At 39.7% G+C, this 18394-nt stretch overlaps 1 protein-coding gene across 1 annotated transcript in view; it reads right to left on the reverse strand.

Annotated features, from left to right (window-relative positions):
• TTC21B (tetratricopeptide repeat domain 21B) overlaps nucleotides 1-18394 on the reverse strand; it is a 397674-nt gene that overhangs the window by 167614 nt on the left and 211666 nt on the right. Inside the window, exons 19-21 of the mRNA XM_053698392.1 lie at nucleotides 16652-16758; nucleotides 13663-13851; nucleotides 6873-6983 (exon numbers count right to left, since the gene is read on the reverse strand). Coding sequence (XP_053554367.1) covers nucleotides 6873-6983; nucleotides 13663-13851; nucleotides 16652-16758 — 407 coding nt within the window. The remainder of the gene's footprint in view (nucleotides 1-6872; nucleotides 6984-13662; nucleotides 13852-16651; nucleotides 16759-18394) is intronic.

Genomic DNA, 18394 nt, shown 5'->3' on the forward strand with positions numbered 1-18394 from the left:
TCGCCTGTAGATAAAATTTTAAAGCATGCACAACATCCAAGTTGTGCAACAAACGTTCCTTATTAGAAGAAGGATTAGGACATAGAGAAGGAACAACAATTTCCTGACTAATATCTCTATCCGAAACCACTTTCGGAAGAAAACCTAACGTAGTACAAAGAACCACCTTATCAGCATAAAAAATAAAATAAGGTGAATCACACTGCAAAGCTGAGAGTTCCGAGACTCTCCGAGCCGAAGAGATAGCAATAAGAACCAAAACCTTCCACGATAACAACTTAATATTTATGCAATGCATTGGCTCATTCAGAGCCTGCTGCAAAATGTTAAGAACAAGGTTAAGGGTCCAAGGAGGAGCAACAGGTTTTAAACACAGGCCTGATTCTGACCAGAGCCTGACAAAAAGATTGAACATTTGGCACATCCGCCAGACGCATGTGCAACAAAATAGATAATGCAGAAATCTGACACTTCAGAGAACTGACTGGCAATCCCTTCTCCAGACCTTCCTGGAGAAAAGACAAAATCCTAGGAATCCAGACCCTACTCCAAGAATAGCCCTTGGATTCACACCAATAAAGGCATTTACGCCATACCTTATGGTTAATCTTTCTAGTAACAGGCTTGCAAGCCTAAATCTTGGTCTTAATGACCAACTCAAAAAACCCACGATTAGACAAAACTAAGGGTTCAATCTCCAAGCAGTCAGCTTCAGAGAAGCGAGATTTGTATGAAGAAATGGACCCTGAGTTAGAAGGTCCTTCCTTTCTCCTTGGCAACCTCCAAGGTGGAAGAGATTACATCTTCACTAGGTCTGCATACAAGATCCTCCGAGGCCACACAGGAGCTATTAGAATTACAGATGCTCTCTCCTGTTTGATACAAGCAATGACTCATGGAAGAAGAGCAAACGGAGGAAACAGATATGCCAGACTGAAATCTCAAGGAACCGCCAGAGCATCTATCAGGGTGGCCTGCGGATCTCTTGACCTTGAACCGTACCTTGGAAGCTTGGCGTTCTGCCGAGACGCCATCTAATCCAACCCCGGTACCCCCATTTGAGGGTTAACCTGGAGAACACCTAGGGAAGGATAGCCCAGTCCCCAGGATGAAATGTCTGTCTGCTCAGGAAATCTGCTTCCCAGTTGTCCACTTCTGGAATGTGGATGGCAGATAGACAACAATTGTGAGCTTCCGCCCACTGAACAATCTGAGCCACCTCCTTCATGGCTAAGGAACTCCGAGTCCCTCCCTGGTGATGTTGTTCGACTGGAACCTGATAAAACGGGCTAAGGACAACTGAGGCCAAGCCATCAGAGCATTGCAAATCGCTCTTAACTCCAAGATGTTTATGGGGAGAGAAGACTCCTCCCGAGTCCATAGTCCCTGCACCTTTAACGAGTCCCAGACTGCTCCCCAGCCTAGCAGGCTGGTGTCCGTGGTCACAATCACCCAGGAAGGTCTCCAGAAGCATGTGCCCTGAGACAGATGATCCTGAGAAGGCCACGACGGGAGAGAGTCTCTTGTCGCCTGATCTAGATCTATCCTCTGAGACATATCTGAATGGTCCCCATTCCATTGTCTGAACATGTATAACTGCAGAGCTCTCAAATGGAATCGAGCAAAGGGAATGATGTCCATGGAAGCGACCATCAGACCAATTACCTCTATACATTGAGCCACTGATGGCCAAACAGTAGACTAAAAAGAGAGGCAAGAGGAAAGAATTTTGGATTTTCTGTCCTCTATGGTCCCTAAGAAAACTACCCTTGTAGCTGGAACAATTAAACTCTTTTCCAGATTCACTTTCCGTCCGTGGGAACGTAGAAACGACAACAAGATCTCTGTATGACAGTTTGCTTGCTGAAAAGATGGTGCCTGAACCAAGATGTCGTCCAGGTAGGGCGCCACAGCAATTCGCCGAGACCTGATCACTGCCAAGAGAGCCCCCAGAACCTTTGAGAAAATTCTGGGAGCTGTGGCAAGGCCAAACGGAAGAGCCACAAAGTGTTTGTCTAGAAAGGCAAATCTCAGGAACTTGTGAAGATCCCTGTGGATGGGAATATAAAGGTAAGCATCCTTCAGGTCTATGGTCATCATAAACTAACCCTCTTGGACCAAGGGAAGAATGAAACAAATGGTTTCCATTTTGAAGGACGGCACCCAGAGAAACTTTTTAAGAAACTTTAGGTCTAGAATAGGATGAAAAGTTCCCTCCTTTTTGGGAAATATGAACAGATTTGAATAGAATCCTAGACCCTGTTCCCTTACAGGAACTGTAACTATCACTCCCAGGGAAGAAAGATCCCAGACGCAATTTAAGAATGCCTCTCTTTTTATCTGGTTTGCAGGTAATCTTGAGAGGTGGAATCTGCCCTTGGGAGGAAAAGTTTTGAATTCTATTTTGTAACCCTGAGATACTATGTCCACAGCCCATGGATCTGGGATATCTTGTATCCAAGCTTGATAAAACAGAGAAAGTCTGCCCTCCACTTGATCCGAGTCCGGATCGGAAGTAAACCCTTCATGCTGATTTAGACTCAGCTGCGGGTTTCTTACATTGCTTCCCCTTGTTCCAAGACTGATAAGGTTTCCAAGAAGACTTGGACTGTTCCTGCTTGGAAGAGGAAGGCTTTCCTTTGAAGTTACGAAAGGAATAAAAATTTCTTTGATGTCCCTTAGGTCTATTCTTCTTGTCTAGTGGTAGAAAAGACCCTTTCCCACCAGTAATGTCAGAAATTATTTCTGCCAGCCCAGGTCCAAACAAGGTCTTACCCTTGTAAGGAAGCGCCAAAAGCTTAGACTTAGAGGTAAAGTCCGCTGACCAAGATTTTAGCCAGAATGCTCTGTGAGCTAGAACATGAAAGCCAGATATTTTAGCTCCCAGTTTAATAACTTGCATGGTAGCATCATAAATAAAGGAATTGACTAGCTTGAGAGCTTTCATCCGGTCTTGGATCTCCTCCAAGGGAGTCTCTACCTGAAGAGAATCAGACAAGACGTTGAACCAATAGGATGCCGCACTTGACACAGTGGCAATGCAAACTGCAGATTGCCATTGAAGATTTAGATCAACATACATCTTCAAATAAGCCTCCAGCTTCTTGTCCATTGGATCCTTAAAAGAGCAGCTATCCTCAATAGGAATAGTAGTTCTCTTAGCCAGAGTAGAAATGGCCCCTTCTATTTAAGGCACCGTGCGTCATGAATCCTTAATGGAGTCAGCGACAGAAAACATCTTTTTAAAGACAGGAGACGAGGAAAAAGATATCCAAGGCTTCTCCCATTCCTGTGCAATAATCTCTGTTGCACGGTCTGGAACAGGAAAAACTTCCACACAGGAAGGAACATCGTAGTACTTATTAAGTTTACTAGATTTCTTAGGGTTGACAACGGCAGGTGTATCGAAGTCGTCCAAAGTAGCCAAAACCTCCTTTAACAATAAACAAAGGTGTTCAAGCTTAAATCTGAAGGTTACCACTTCAGCATCAGAAGAAGGAATTATACTGTCCGAGTCTGAGATTTCACTCTCAGAGGCTACCAACGTATCTTCCTCATAATATTTATGAGGGAGGGTAACCTGGGTAGCAGAGAAAGAACAGCAACCTTGTTATCTGAATCTCTAATTTTCCTCTTGCATTTTCCCTTTAGCATAGGAATAACAGATAATGCCACAGATACTGCAGAAGATACCTGAGCAGCACATTCTGCTGGCAAATAAACTCCTCCAGGAGGCTGAGAGGAACTGCAGGGCACTTATGTGACGCCATAGCGGCTTGGGACATTTGAGGAGAAAGCTGTGGCATTGCCTGAATAGCATCATCCTGAGAGATATTAGGCTCATTTGAAATAAAAAAAAAAATCTTTACATTCCAAAGTTTTATTTAGACATGAGGTACAGAATTGCATAGGCACCACAATCTGGTTCTCAAGACAGAGCAGGCATTTGCCAAAAGGAACAGCCTCTAGTTCCATGACCAAGTATGATTTAACCCACAATAAGAGTGAAATAAAAAACTTAAATGCACTGTCACTTTAAATCCTCGGATGCTTGAGAAACGTAACCAAAAAATAGGAGTACTCTACACCTCAGCTATTTGACTGAGGTGTTTACCTGCCCCTCTGGAGGCAATATCAGCAGTCAGCCCCAACGGAATAGCTCTTGCGTTTTCTTCACAGAAGAAGCTGCGTCGCACAGCTTGATCCGACACCGCTCTACTAAAGCAGAAGGGTCGGTCACATGGCGGGCTGAGTGAAACTGCGCCACAAGGAAAGCATGCACTCAAGCCGACTACCAAAATGAAACTGTCAAAGAAAAAGAGCCAATCTCCTCTCCAGGCAAAGCAATCAACAACGAAAATGCAAAACAACATGTTTCACTAACAGATGTTTAAGCCACAACGAACCTCTATATTTAATGCAAATAATAAAGATTATTATTGACAAAAAGTAGAAGGAAACTATGCTTAAGCCACCAATTACAAGTTAACCCCTTCAGTCCAAAAAAAGGTGATTAACCCTTGTCTCTGTATTCACATACATTTAAGTCCCCAAGATATGCTGCAGAGGGTTATCTCTATTAACCCCATCAGTGCCAGTCTCCCAGATCTAGAGAGACAAACATTACTTACCTGCATCTAGCTGTCCGGCAGGAGGACAGCTTACAAATCATGAAAGGGCACATAGTCCTCACAGAGGCCTGTAGAAAGAGAAAGAACAGAGTAAACCTACTCTGGCTTTCTATACCATGGGAAGCAAATATGTTAGGAAAATGCAGCAAGGCCAACCTTACAAGTTCCTAACTGCTTTAAAGCCACCACTACCCTACTGAAGAGATTAACATGGACTACGGCTAGACCCCCCAAAAAATTGCTTGTAGCAAAAGAAATAAAATTTTCTTCAGACACCAGAACTTCACCTCCTCCATTGACAGAGGCAAAGAGAATGACTGGGGTTTATGGGTAGGGGAGTGAGACTTTGCCATCTCCTGCTGACCAGGAGTGATATTCCCAATAGTAATTGATGACGTCATGGACTCTCCATATCTTAGGAAAGAAATAGACTGCGTATATTGAGAGAAACTTTCTCAATGCTTTCCCTAACCCCTTAATGCTGTGGGCAGGTGTTTAACATCAGAATGAAATTATGAAGTAAACACTTGCTGGAAAAACTAAATCACACAATCGTATATGTGATGATGTGATTTCAAGGCCGGGATCAGATCATGGGGGACTGCCTACAATGCTAGACACGCCCCCAATCCAATTTTCTATTCACTAAAGGGAGTAGGGTGCAGGACACCATATAAGGTACAACGTTAAAAAAAAGCTAATAAGGGGATTGGAGAATTTAACCTATGAGGAGAGGCTAGCCAAACTGGGTCTGTTTTCTTTAGAAAAAAGGCGCTTAAGAGGTGACATGATTACTTTATATAAATATATTCAAGGCCCATATACAGAGATGGCAGAAGCGCTGTTTATTCTAAGAAAATTGTTTGTGACCAGAGGTCACAATTTAAGGTTGGAGAAAAGGAGATTTAATCTCCTGCAACGGAAACATTTTTTCACTGTAAGAGCAATAACATTTTGGAACTCATTACCAAAGGAGGTAGTGAATGCCAATACCCTAGATACATTTAAAAATTATTTGGATACATTTCTGTCTATAAACAAAATTCATGGATATGATTGCTAGTATTAAATGGGTCACCTTTTAGTGGGATTATTTAATCTTAACTGGAGCTTTTTGTATATATTTTAGATTTGTATAGGTTGAACTCGATGGACTTCGGTCTTTTTTCAACCTCATCTACTATGTTGCTATGTTCTATGCTGTCTTAACAACATTAAAGCCCACTGCTGTTAGCTCGGCATGTAACATCCTCACTGCATGAAGAGATTAAAAGAGCTTTGTTGTGTCCTGACAACAGGGTTAGCACTTCCACTAGTACTAAGAAACTAAACTCGACACAAGAATGCATAATAATCACAGTTCTTATTGTGAACTTATTGCAATTGTATAAAACAGTAATCAACTTATAAGCAAGGTGGTGATTAAACTATAAGCATTACTTTATCTTCGGATTTCAGATAAGGCATTAATATCAGAGTACAGGGGTGGCCATGATTAAAGCCAAATATATCTGACAGCAGATTTTCACAGGTGTTAATGGGAGACCTCTCTTTCCAATGTTGCTCAGATAATTTCTCCCTCAATTTAATTCTTGCAAGCTAACCCTTACCCTTTTAGCAAGTCAAATAATTAAAATAGTTGGTGTGCAGATGTGTCTAAAATTATGTAAATCATATTTCATAGCATTAGCGTTAACTTAAATAAGTGTATATTGTCTTGCAGACAGTGCCCTGCATTGAAATGCGTACCTTTCTCCTTCTAGATAAGGATACTGCTGTGAGAACAAGGCAGTGAGAGCAAAATAGTGTCAGAAACATGTAACAATTCTTAAAGGCATTTTCATTAAAGGCATATATGTGCTAAATATGTATATGTACAAAGGCAGATGAAGGTGGCTATTCTTTTCTGAGCCGGATTTATTCTTATGAATCTGCAAATCCAGATCTTAGTGTGTTGCACTTTTACAAGAAGAAACCCAGCTATGAAAAAAGCTGATTGAGAAGAGCAGCCGCCTACTTTCGCATTCATTTGCACATGTCTATTTGCAACCAATCCAGGACCATATACAGTAGTAGCCCATTTAAGCGTACCTGTGGAAAGCAGGGGGGGAAAAAGGGTTTTGTGCTTACTTAAAACATTCTTTTAGTAGTTTCTGAAGTTTTTAAAGTTTGAAAGGGACTTTTATATCTGCTTAAAATGAGTTTGGGAGAAAGTGTTTTACTTTAATGTTTGTTACTAACCATTGTGGCAGCTTCATTGTCTTGCTCATTTTTTAACAGTAAAGCACACTGCTGCTGGCAGGATTCAATGTCATCTTGAGCAAGATATAAATGTGCAAGTTCCAACATCACCTAGAGAAAATAAAATAAAAGATGCTTAACTACAAAATTAAAATGCTTTAACGTTTATTTATTTAATAGATGTGGTCTGTGTACATATCAAAGAACAACAGAAATAAAAACCGAGCACTATAAAAAACAATGTATGCTTACCTGATAAATTATTGTCTTTCCTAGCATGTAGAGTCCATAAATCCATTCTAATTACTAGTTGGAATTCAACTCCTGGCCACCAGGAGGAGGCAAAGAACACCCCAGCACAGTTTTAAGATCCCTCCCACTTCCCATAAACTCCCAGTCATTCAGCCAAAGGAATATTGAAAGAGAAGAGGACACAAAGGGTATAGAGGAAAAAGTATATACCGGGGACCAAGAGGCTGCCTTGCAAGACTGCTCCCCCTGAGTCTAATTTCTTAAAAGACCCAGGAAGAAGAAACAGCCCAAGCTGAATGAGCCACAATCCCCTCAGGAGACTGTTGCCCAGCTGACTCATAAGTCAACCAAATGACGCTCCTCAACCTATAAAAAAGACAGAGAATTGACGAAAATTCTCAGTAGCTTGGAGATAGGATATTAGAGCACTCACGACATCCAAATTTAGTAACAGATGATCTTTCTAAAAGGAAGGAGTGGGGCACAAAGAAGGAACAACAATTTCCTGATTAATATTGTGGTCCCAAACTACCTCAGAATGGAATCCCAAATTGGTACGAAGAACCGCCCTATCCGCATAGAAAATGAGATAAGGGAGATCACACTGTAGACCTGAAAGTTCAGAGACTCTACGAACAAAAGGTAAGCTAATAAATACTTTCCAAGACAACAAAAAATATATATCAAAAGAATGCATAGGTTCAAAAAGAGCCTGCAACAGACCCCAAAGAACAAGGGGAAGGCTCCTAGGCAGAGCAACAGGATTGAACGCAAGCCTGAGTTGACCAGAAAAGATATGTTCGCCAAAACATATGGTGAATTTTGCGAGGAACTGGCTTACGCACCAGGTTGTCCAAAACTCCTTTCAGAAAACCTTGTCTAGACAAGACTAGACAATCAAAATCCATGCAATCAGCTTCAGGGAAACTAGATTTGGAAGAAGAAAAAGACCCTAAAGAATAAGGTCCTTCCGCAACGGAAATTCCACGTGGGAGAGGACAACATTGTCACCAGGTCTGCAAACCAAATTCTGCAAGGCCAAGATGGAGCAATTCAGAATCACTTAAACCTGCTCCTGCTTGATACGGACTATTACCTAAGGAAAAAGAGCAAACAGAGGAACGGGAAAAACAAAACGAAATCCCATGGAACCTCTAGAACATCACGCAGAACTGCTTGTGGATCCCTTGATCTGGGAAGATTGGTGGTTAGACGAGATGCCCTTAGGTGGAACCCCCCCACCTGAGAGATAAGATTACGACTCCCCTGGAGAAAAATCAACCTGCTCAGGTACAATGCTTTCCAAACATCCACACCTAGGAGGAGAATATAAGGAATTAGACAGGAGAGACTCTGCCCATCCTACAATGCTAAGGAACTCCTTGTTCCTCCCTGCGAGAAGAAAAAAGCCACTGAAGAGACGTTGTCCGCTTGGAATCTGATAAACCGTACTGATTCAGATGAGCCATGCTATCAGAGCACTGAGATTGATTCCAATTATAAATAATATAAAAGGACGACGGACTCCATCCAAGATCAAGAACCCACTTAAAAGGACCCTAAAGAGCTCCCTAGTCGAAATTCTGACAACACAATCTCTCAAAATGGTCACAAAAGGCAAGTACATTGAGACAAAAGATCCTGACAGAACCATCAGGATAGTAATGGTCTCTTGACAGGATGTTAAGGCCTATCCTCCGAGAAGAGTCCGAGGACTCCTAGCGGGGCTCGTCCAGGATCTGAACCCGAGTCCTCTCGCACCCTAAGCGAAAATCATACCCCTAGACTAACAAGGCCAATATATTCATAGTCTGAGAATAGATCACAGATGAATAGAAAAAAGTCCATGGAGCTACCATGAGACCTGGCTATTGCTAAAGAAAAGATGGCGCCAGAACCAAGAAATATTTCAAACATGGCACCACCGTAAATCTTAGATACCTGGCCACTGCTTAAACGCTTCCCCTGATCAGTAGCACAAAAGAACCTGTGCACTAAAAGTGCTGTAGCACCATATAAAAAACACGGGGAGCCATGGCCAGACAGAAAGGAAGGTCTCAAACAGAAGCACATGCCCAATGAGGGATCATGAGCTTACCTGGGTTCCAATTCTTAAATAAGAATTGGAAACCTGGAAACCCACAAACTCTGTAGCAGGAGCGGTAGAGCTAAATACTAAGCCACATCTCCCTTGCTGGAAGGACAAAACCTTAGAAATGTATTGAGGCATTTCAAACTTACCCCCTCTTGGATCAATCACATAGAGGATTAAGCACCAAGACTACTTGCAGAAACAATTCTCGGTAGACAAATACAAGCTACCGAATAAAAAAAGAAAATATAGGACAAAATGCAACAGTCCTAGGCATAATACCTTCTCGTATGAGAAATAACATGGAATCTTATCTTAACAAAGATAAGAAGAAAAAAATGTGACACACATTCAAGGTGCAATTAGCTGTAGCAGGATTGAAACTGCTAACCACCCATTGCAAGGCAGCTAAGCTAACCATCAGACTACTACAGACCAAATAGAGTCCTAAGATCACTAAGGAAACATATGACCTAGGACCATACAAGATGTCACGGGCATAAGATAAAATCTCCTCAACAAGACAAAGATTAAATGATCATCTTAGAGGCTTATCACGAGGCAATTTTTAAAAATAAATATATATACATATATTTATATATAACATTGGACAAAATATGATGTCACAGGCAATTCATAAATTACCTCAATAGGGAAAAAAAATAGAAATAGTGTCCATTAGGTTATATAAGTTAACTAAAAATATAAATATTAGTGTCGTAAGCAAATATCACCTCAATATGAGGGAGATTATAATATTGTATTCCTATAACTAAAACATAGAAATAAATATATTAGTGTCCTAAAAACCCTAAGAAATTTAATATGATACATGAAACAATACATGTCACAGACATAAGAAAAAAAATCACCTCCCAATAAGAGAGATTAAAATAAGCCCCATACATAAAATAGGATAACGCAGAAAAACATAATTATGTAATATTATATGTTATAATAAAAAATTATTGAGCTCATAACTATAAAAAATGGTAGCGAAAATATAAACATATTAGCGCCTTAAGGGCACTTAGATAACTAAGAAGTTTGCATGCCACCGACAGTGTGGTAATCTCCTACTATGAAAGAAATTGTAATATAGTTCGCATACACATAAAATATTTAAAATATGAATTGAACCTTAATTTACATTGAACTGCCACCAGATGGTGGCAAATACTAGGGAAACTATTTTCAGGAGAAAAACCTGAAAAATAAAAAAGTGCAGATTCATATATGTTCATTGTAAAAAACAATACCAAATCTTTGTGAACAAAGAAAACTCAGCCCTCATTCCTCTTTGTGATATTATTTATACACAAAGGCTGTTAGAATATAAATGAGGATGAACTGGAGTAAATGATGCTCAGATAGCCATCAGCCCCCATTCCTATCTTGAATTTTCTATAAATTTATGTACATAAAAAATCTCACACAAGACAGAATATCTTTAAGTCAAAAATCAACTTAAAAGAGCACAAAGGGGATAATGCATGAGGCTAATAAGAACAACCACCAGATGGCAGTAAACATAATTGAAAACACGGACGTAAAGCTCTGACAAACAGAAGCTGATTTAAGAAAACAAATTAGGATGGTATACACCAAGCAGCCCTTACATATCGAGTAAAGCTCAAACTTATAAGGCAATAATATGCCTCCTGGGATAACTACACCAAGCATCCATCAAAATATACACATGCTGAGGCTCAATTAAGGAGCTCCTAATATGTGCACCAACCCCTCAGCCCACGGGAAAATGAACTGCCACAGAATTAGATAAAATGGCGCTGTAAAAGTGCAATGGAGATCGCCACAGATTCCGTGAACCTTTCTTTTCAAAGGTAACGGAAACTGATCTACAGTCTGCGGCAGCCTCCACAAAGTTTCTGTAGTCTGAGGTGCCGCATCTAAAGGAAAAAATGTACCTGGGGATGCATATATTTTTTTATTAGAGGGGCCAGCATTTATGAACATTAGTGGGACTGGGGAAGTTGTAGACATTTCATTTTTTTGTCCCTTGAGCCAGCGCTGCAATTTCCACAAATAGTTTTCCCGGCTGCTTTTGCTTGTTTGTATTTTGCTCCTTGTTGTGGGCGTGCCATGGGGCTTGCGAAGTTGTGCTGCTAGCCTAAACCTGCCTGCCTATCTGTGCTCACTGCTCAGTGACGTGTGGAGCAGTGGAGTAACTCACTGCTGTGCTGTCTCTCTAAACGTAAACTGGGAAATCATGAGGGAGATGCCTGGCACTTGACCGCATGACTGTCTCACACTGTCTCTAAAGTGAAGGAGCCACGTATGATGCCCACCAGACCGGTACGGTTACGGCACACTGAAGAGGTAGGAGGGGAGGGCGGACGGGGTCTGGGGGTGTGCAGAGAGCAGAGGTGCTTGGCTATAAGAAGCGGTAGACACGCAGCCCGGGGCTGTGCACTGACAGACTTGAAACAGAGTCAGAGAGCAGAATTTTCATAGTTTGCGCGCCTAAACCTTTTCTTTATTGATTTATTTTTAGAGTGCTCTGTTTATCTTTCATTTGATGCTCTGCTGATCCAGGGAGCAGCTCTAGGCGTGAGCTTTATAATTAATTACATATTTTGTATGTGTGTGTGTCTGAGTTTTTGTGTGTGTGTGTGTGTGTGCCTGAGTGCTTGTGTGTGTGTGTGTCTGAGTGTTTTTGTGTGCATGTGTGTCTGAGTGTTTCTGTGTGTGTGTGTGTCTAAGTGTTTGTGTGTGTGTCTGAGTGTGTTTTCAAGTGTTTGTGTGTGCATCTGAGTGTGTTTTTAAGTGTGTCTTAGTGTATCTGAGGGTTTGTATGTGTGTGTGCCTGTGTTTTTGTGTGTCTGCTTTCTAGGGGGGTGACACCATAACTTACCGCACCGGGTGACACCAACCCTAGTGACGCCACTGCCTGGGCAAATTAGAGCGCAAAGCTAGACGCTCTAGGGTAAATAAAACCTGTACAACCCCCCTATAAGTGATCTTCCACTGGGGGTATACTAAATACAATGGCAGTAAATAGAGAATTTTAAATGCAAATAGCACAGCAGGGACATCTCACTGACAAATAACGCGACTATTGACGCCGGTCCTGATAAGGAGAAGCCGGTAGAGATGCAGTACATCTAAGAGTATAGCACTAACACTTACTGAATTGTGCATCTGAAAAGCTAAATCACTGGATTGTATGCTTCCTTAGTCCCTGTTTCAATAAAAATAGAGCAACTTATCTAGCTCATATAAACACAGTGCCCTGTATTTACTGCCTCTAAATAAATCCCAACACTGAAGAGATTTATTAATAACAGCCAGAATCCATTTAAAAGAGGAATTAACCCCCAAGGTGCTTGAGCCTTCTCACCTAGAAGGAAAAAAACACTTACCTTGGAACTTCAGCTGCAGGGCAGGAACAGCATCTCAGGTATGACAGACTCAGACGACCTCTGACAGGGACCTGAAGAGAAAGAAAAGCAGAGTAACCAACCCTGGTTTTCTATATAGGGGTTAGCATAAATTGTTGGAGGAGAAGCAAGGACTAGCTCACCAACCTCCAACAGCTAATAGCCACCATAACTCTTACTTAAAGGGACAGTACACTGTAAAATTGTTTTTCCATAAATGTATTTTAAATGACTTGTTATACCAACTGCAGAGTATAAAATATTTGAGAAATTGCATTTTCGGGTTTATTTATGTATCTGAAGTAGCTGGTTTAGTGCTTTGAAACCACAGCCTATTACAATGGGTTGAGCTTCAGGTAATATCAGATATCATTATGTTATCACTTTTATGTACACAGACTTGCTTCCTTATCTTATATTTGTCTGGAACACCAAAGCTCAATACATAGAGAGAACAATGGAAAATTATCATTTTATTACTTAACTATCCTGCATCCCACTGGCTGTGTTTACTTAGGCTTGTCAATAGCGTATACGCCAGTATCAAAACTTTCAGTATAGGTTGGAAAACCACAAGCTAAATCAGCTATTTCAAATGCTGAAATATGAGTAAAGGAGCTACTTGCAACCAATTTAATACACTCTATCAGGTAAAAAGGATCATTGGGAATAATTTAAAGGGGAGAAAGTTTTTGGGTGAACTGTCCCTTTAAGAGGAAAACATGGACACAGCATGCCCCAATCCTTGCTTGCAGGGAAACTACCCATTAAAGGATTAATTTTCTTCAGACACCATCTTCACACACCTCCATGATGTACAAAGGCTAAGAATGACTGGGGATTTATGGGAAGGATCTTAAAGCTCAGCTGGGGTGTTATTTACCGCCTCCTGGTGGCCAGGAGTTGATTTCCCACTAGTAATTAGAGTGGATTTGTGGACTCTCCATGACATTGGAAAGAAAGTATTACTCTCTTTTTTATTTTTTACCATTTAAAGTTTGTATTATTTGCCAGTGTGACAAATAGCTTTTAAAATCAGAGTTACCTTATTGTCTGTTTCACAGTAAACAAGAGCTTCTTTGTAAAACTGTATTGCCTTCTGGTAGTCACGCTGGGCAGTGGAATGTTTTGCTATTTCTGAGCAAATTTCTGCTGCAAGAGACTTCTGTGCAGGAACAGCATCAGGCTGCTCTAGCTGAGCTCTCTTCAGCACTCTGGCCTGCAGCTCCCGAGCCTAAAATGAATTAATGTTATTAAAGGGATAGGAAAATTAAAATTAAACTTCCATGATTCAGATAAAGCATGTTATTTTAACATCTTTTAAATTTACTTCTATTATAAAAATTACTTGTTTTTCCTCTTGGTATCCTTTGTTAAAAAAAATATGTACATATCCTACACTGTTGTGAGCTAGCTGGTGATTGGTGGTTACACACAGTTATCTCTTGTAATTGGTTCACCAAATGTGTTCATATATACACACACACATACTCACCGGCCACTTTATTAGGTACATCTGTTCAATTGCTAGGTAACACAAATTGCTAATCAGCCAATCACATGGCAGCAACTCAATGCATTTAGGCATCTAGATGTAGTGAAGACGGCTTGCTAAAGTTCAAACCGAGCATCAGAATGTGAAAGAAAGGGGATTTAAGTTACTTTAAACGAGTCATGGTTGTTGGTGCCAGACGGGCTGGCCTGAGTATTTAAAAAACTGCTGATCTACTGGGATTTTCACACACAACCATCTCTAGGGTTTACAGAGAATGGTCTGTAAAATAAAAAATATCCAGTGAGCAGCAGTTGTGTGGATGAAAATGTCTTGTTGATGTCAGAGGAGAATGGCAGACTGGTTCAAGATGATAGAAAGGCAACAGTAACTCAAATAACCACTCGTTACAACCAAGGTATGCAGAATACCATCTCTAAACGCACAACACAACGAACGTTGAAGCAGATGGGCTACAGCAGCAGAAGACCACACCGGGTGCCACCCCTGTCAGCTAATAGGAAACTGAGGCTACAATTCACACAGGCTAACACACACACAAACAAACACTCTCTCACACAAGCTGTCTCTTACACACACACACTCTCTCTTGCATATATTCTCACACACACATCCTATTTCTCAATCTCTCATATTCTCACTAACACACACAAACTCTCTTACACACAATTGTTTTGCAGTTACTATGGAGGTTGCACGATTATTATTGTAGCACCCCTACTTCATAACAGTCATATCTTAACAAGGTAGTTTTTTTACATATCCTATGCTACAGCAGGACAAGGAGAGCAATAAATAAGAAAAAAGGAATAAGTAAATATGATACCCTCAGCCATCTCCACTGTGCAGCCATTGATAAGGTACAAGCAAAGGTTGCTAAAAAAAACTAAGACATTAAAGTGTAAAAACACCTCTAATATAGACAAACTTTTAACCAACATCTTTTTCAGGCAAGGCACATTTTATACTGACCAGATTAGGGGATTCATTCTGCATGTAACATTATAGACACCTTGTTTTCTGTTATATATCACTGTATCATTTGAGAATATTGACCTGAGAAGTGCAGTGTTACTGGAAGTAAAATGCAACAGCCTCTACAATGACTACCGGTATGTCTTATTTGAAAATTATTGTATGGGGCGGAATTAGAAAAATGAATAATAACCTAATATGAGAAATCTTTATAAAAATAATACATGTTGAAAATAGCAGACTATATTTTGAAGTCGTCCCAAGAAATTTCAACCCCTGTATATATGTGTGTGTGCGTGTGTGTATATATATCACAGGAATGGGAAAAAGCTTCTAAACTGAAGTTTGTATTTTAGATTTTGAAAAAAATAATAATTGTTAAACACATAGTTACATACAAGCAATAGTTCAATAATAAAGTGCTCTAATAAATTAAAGGGACACTCAAGTGGAAATTAAACTTTCATGATTCAGATCGAGCATGCAATATCAAAACATGCACAGTCTTTTTATATTTATGCTTTTTGAGTCACCTGTTCCTGGTAAAATGCTTGTGCAATGTGGCCCTCTGCACATTCGTGGCCAATTGGGCGCTATCAGGGGGTGCAATCTTCACGATCATATCTGATCGGGATCATTGCAGTCGGCCACCTCAGAGGTGGCGGACGAGTTAAGGAGCAGGGGGTCTTATGACCGCTGCTTCTTAATTTGCTGCTTAATTTGTTTCGGGGGTAGATTGCAGCATCCCCTGCTTGGTAAATCTACCCATACCTGCTATTGCATTATCTTTTTGTCATGCATTTGTTGATTATGCAAATCTAGTTAAGTCACATATAGTAATGTAAAAATGAGATTACCTACTGTTATTTCTTTGTTTAGCAAAAAGGCACATCATCTTTTTCTAATGCTTACTATTGCCATCAAAACCTGAAGAAGTTTTGATTACTCAGCGCAATATCCCTCATGCTACAATTCAAATCTACAATTTGCCGCAAGCGAAACAGCCATGTAGCATCTCTTGATCAGAAAGGATAGCTGACAAAACAAAATTTCCCTGTAAATTTATATATTTTTTGCTTTCATGTGATTATAAAGTATTTTAATATGTAATTAACTTGACATTCATGTTGTGTACGGTCTGTACGTACCATTTGCAAGCAATTATAAATACCTGTTTGTTTTTCTGTATCGTAATCAGGAATTGTTAAAATGAAATGCTTGGCTTACATTTAATGAGAAGCTGCATCAATCAAGCTAAAAAAATGTAACCTTAATCAGCAAGGCTATATGAAGGCAGAAACATGCAAGACTTACTACATTTGTTTATTATTGTTTTCTTTTTAGAAGTTCTTAAAAAGTTTGGCTTGGTTTTAGCTGATCCCTGCAACTGATATGGTGGAAATGTATATGATCAACGTGGTTTTTGTTATTAGAGACATCATTTTAAGTATATAAATATATGTGTGTGTATTTGTATATATTAAACATTTTATGGATTAAAACAATTTTTTTGTGTGCTAAGCAAGAAGATGTGACTATCAATTACCCTCTGTAAAGACACTATAGCATCTTCAGTCTTTTCCATTTTGCTGTAGATTTTTGCTAGAAGCACATGATAGCGGCTGTCATTCATAAGGGAAAATAATTCATTAACTGGAAAACAGGAACAATAAAAACATTAAAATGATACAATTATCACCTACAATGCTATTTATAAAGCTTTATACCTCTTTAACCACTTTGCTAAGTCATGTCATGTCACAACATTGAGCTAAATCATTGAATATAGTCTTTTACATACATTGCATGTACCCATCAATTTCAATGCTTTTTCTTGTCTTGAACCCACAAACTATTCCTTATGTTTCATCAGACCGTGCATTTATATAAAATAACAAACATTCCTGTATGATGTTTAATAGTGTATATGTTAAACAACTGAATGGGAGATATTGTTTCCAAAATATTATAATTCTGATGTTGCATGAATTGCTGATGAGGCATGACATAATGGGCCTTGTAATTGGTTGTTATAATATTAAATCTAAAAGGAAATAAAATCCTTTATTTCAACTGTGTGACAGCCGTCTTTTAAATGAGGGTCTAAGGATATATTTCCATGGAGAATAACTAGACTCTAAAATAAGATCAATAATAACAGGTATTTGTAACTTCTATGATAAACACAAGGCAGTTGGGAGAAATATTGTTTTCAAATTAGGGACCTATGTTTTACTATGTTTTGTGAGAGCCATAAGGGAGACCACCCAGATTATTTATGTATGGCAATGGCTTTCAGGTAATCACCTTAAAGTCTCCTCAGCATGGGACTCCCTTATTTAAAAGTGGGGTCTTTTTTCACAAGATGGGCCACTTGCACCCATTTTAGTGCATATATAGGGTGCTGGGTCTCTTTCAAAACTTAGAGTACACACAAAAATAAACTAGTAGAGAGGTGCAGGTTTGCCATTTGTGCAGGAAGAGAGGGGAACCCACCACAGGCCTTGCAATTTTGGGGGCCCCACACTAAGAAGGTGCAACGTACATCCTGTATTAAATTTAAGAAGAAGTGTTTATGGTATCAGGATGTGTAATAACATAATTTATGTAAGAACTTACCTGATAAATTCATTTCTTTCATATTAGCAAGAGTCCATGAGCTAGTGACGTATGGGATATACATTCCTACCAGGAGGGGCAAAGTTTCCCAAACCTCAAAATGCCTATAAATACACCCCTCACCACACCCACAAATCAGTTTAACGCATAGCCAAGAAGTGGGGTGATAAGAAAAAAGTGCGAAAGCATAAAAAATAAGGAATTGGAATAATTGTGCTTTATACAAAAAAATCATAACCACCACAAAAAGGGTGGGCCTCATGGACTCTTGCTAATATGAAAGAAATGAATTTATCAGGTAAGTTCTTACATAAATTATGTTTTCTTTCATGTAATTAGCAAGAGTCCATGAGCTAATGACGTATGGGATAATGACTACCCAAGATGTGGATCTTCCACGCAAGAGTCACTAGAGAGGGAGGGATAAAATAAAGACAGCCAATTCCGCTGAAAATAATCCACACCCAAAATAAAGTTTAAATCTTATAATGAAAAAAACTGAAATTATAAGCAGAAGAATCAAACTGAAACAGCTGCCTGAAGTACTTTTCTACCAAAAACTGCTTCAGAAGAAGAAAACACATCAAAATGATAGAATTTAGTAAAAGTATGCAAAGAAGACCAAGTTGCTGCTTTGCAAATCTGATCAACCGAAGCTTCATTCCTAAAC

This window comes from Bombina bombina, chromosome 1 (genome assembly GCF_027579735.1).
Source record: "Bombina bombina isolate aBomBom1 chromosome 1, aBomBom1.pri, whole genome shotgun sequence".
Lineage (NCBI taxonomy): Eukaryota > Metazoa > Chordata > Amphibia > Anura > Bombinatoridae > Bombina > Bombina bombina.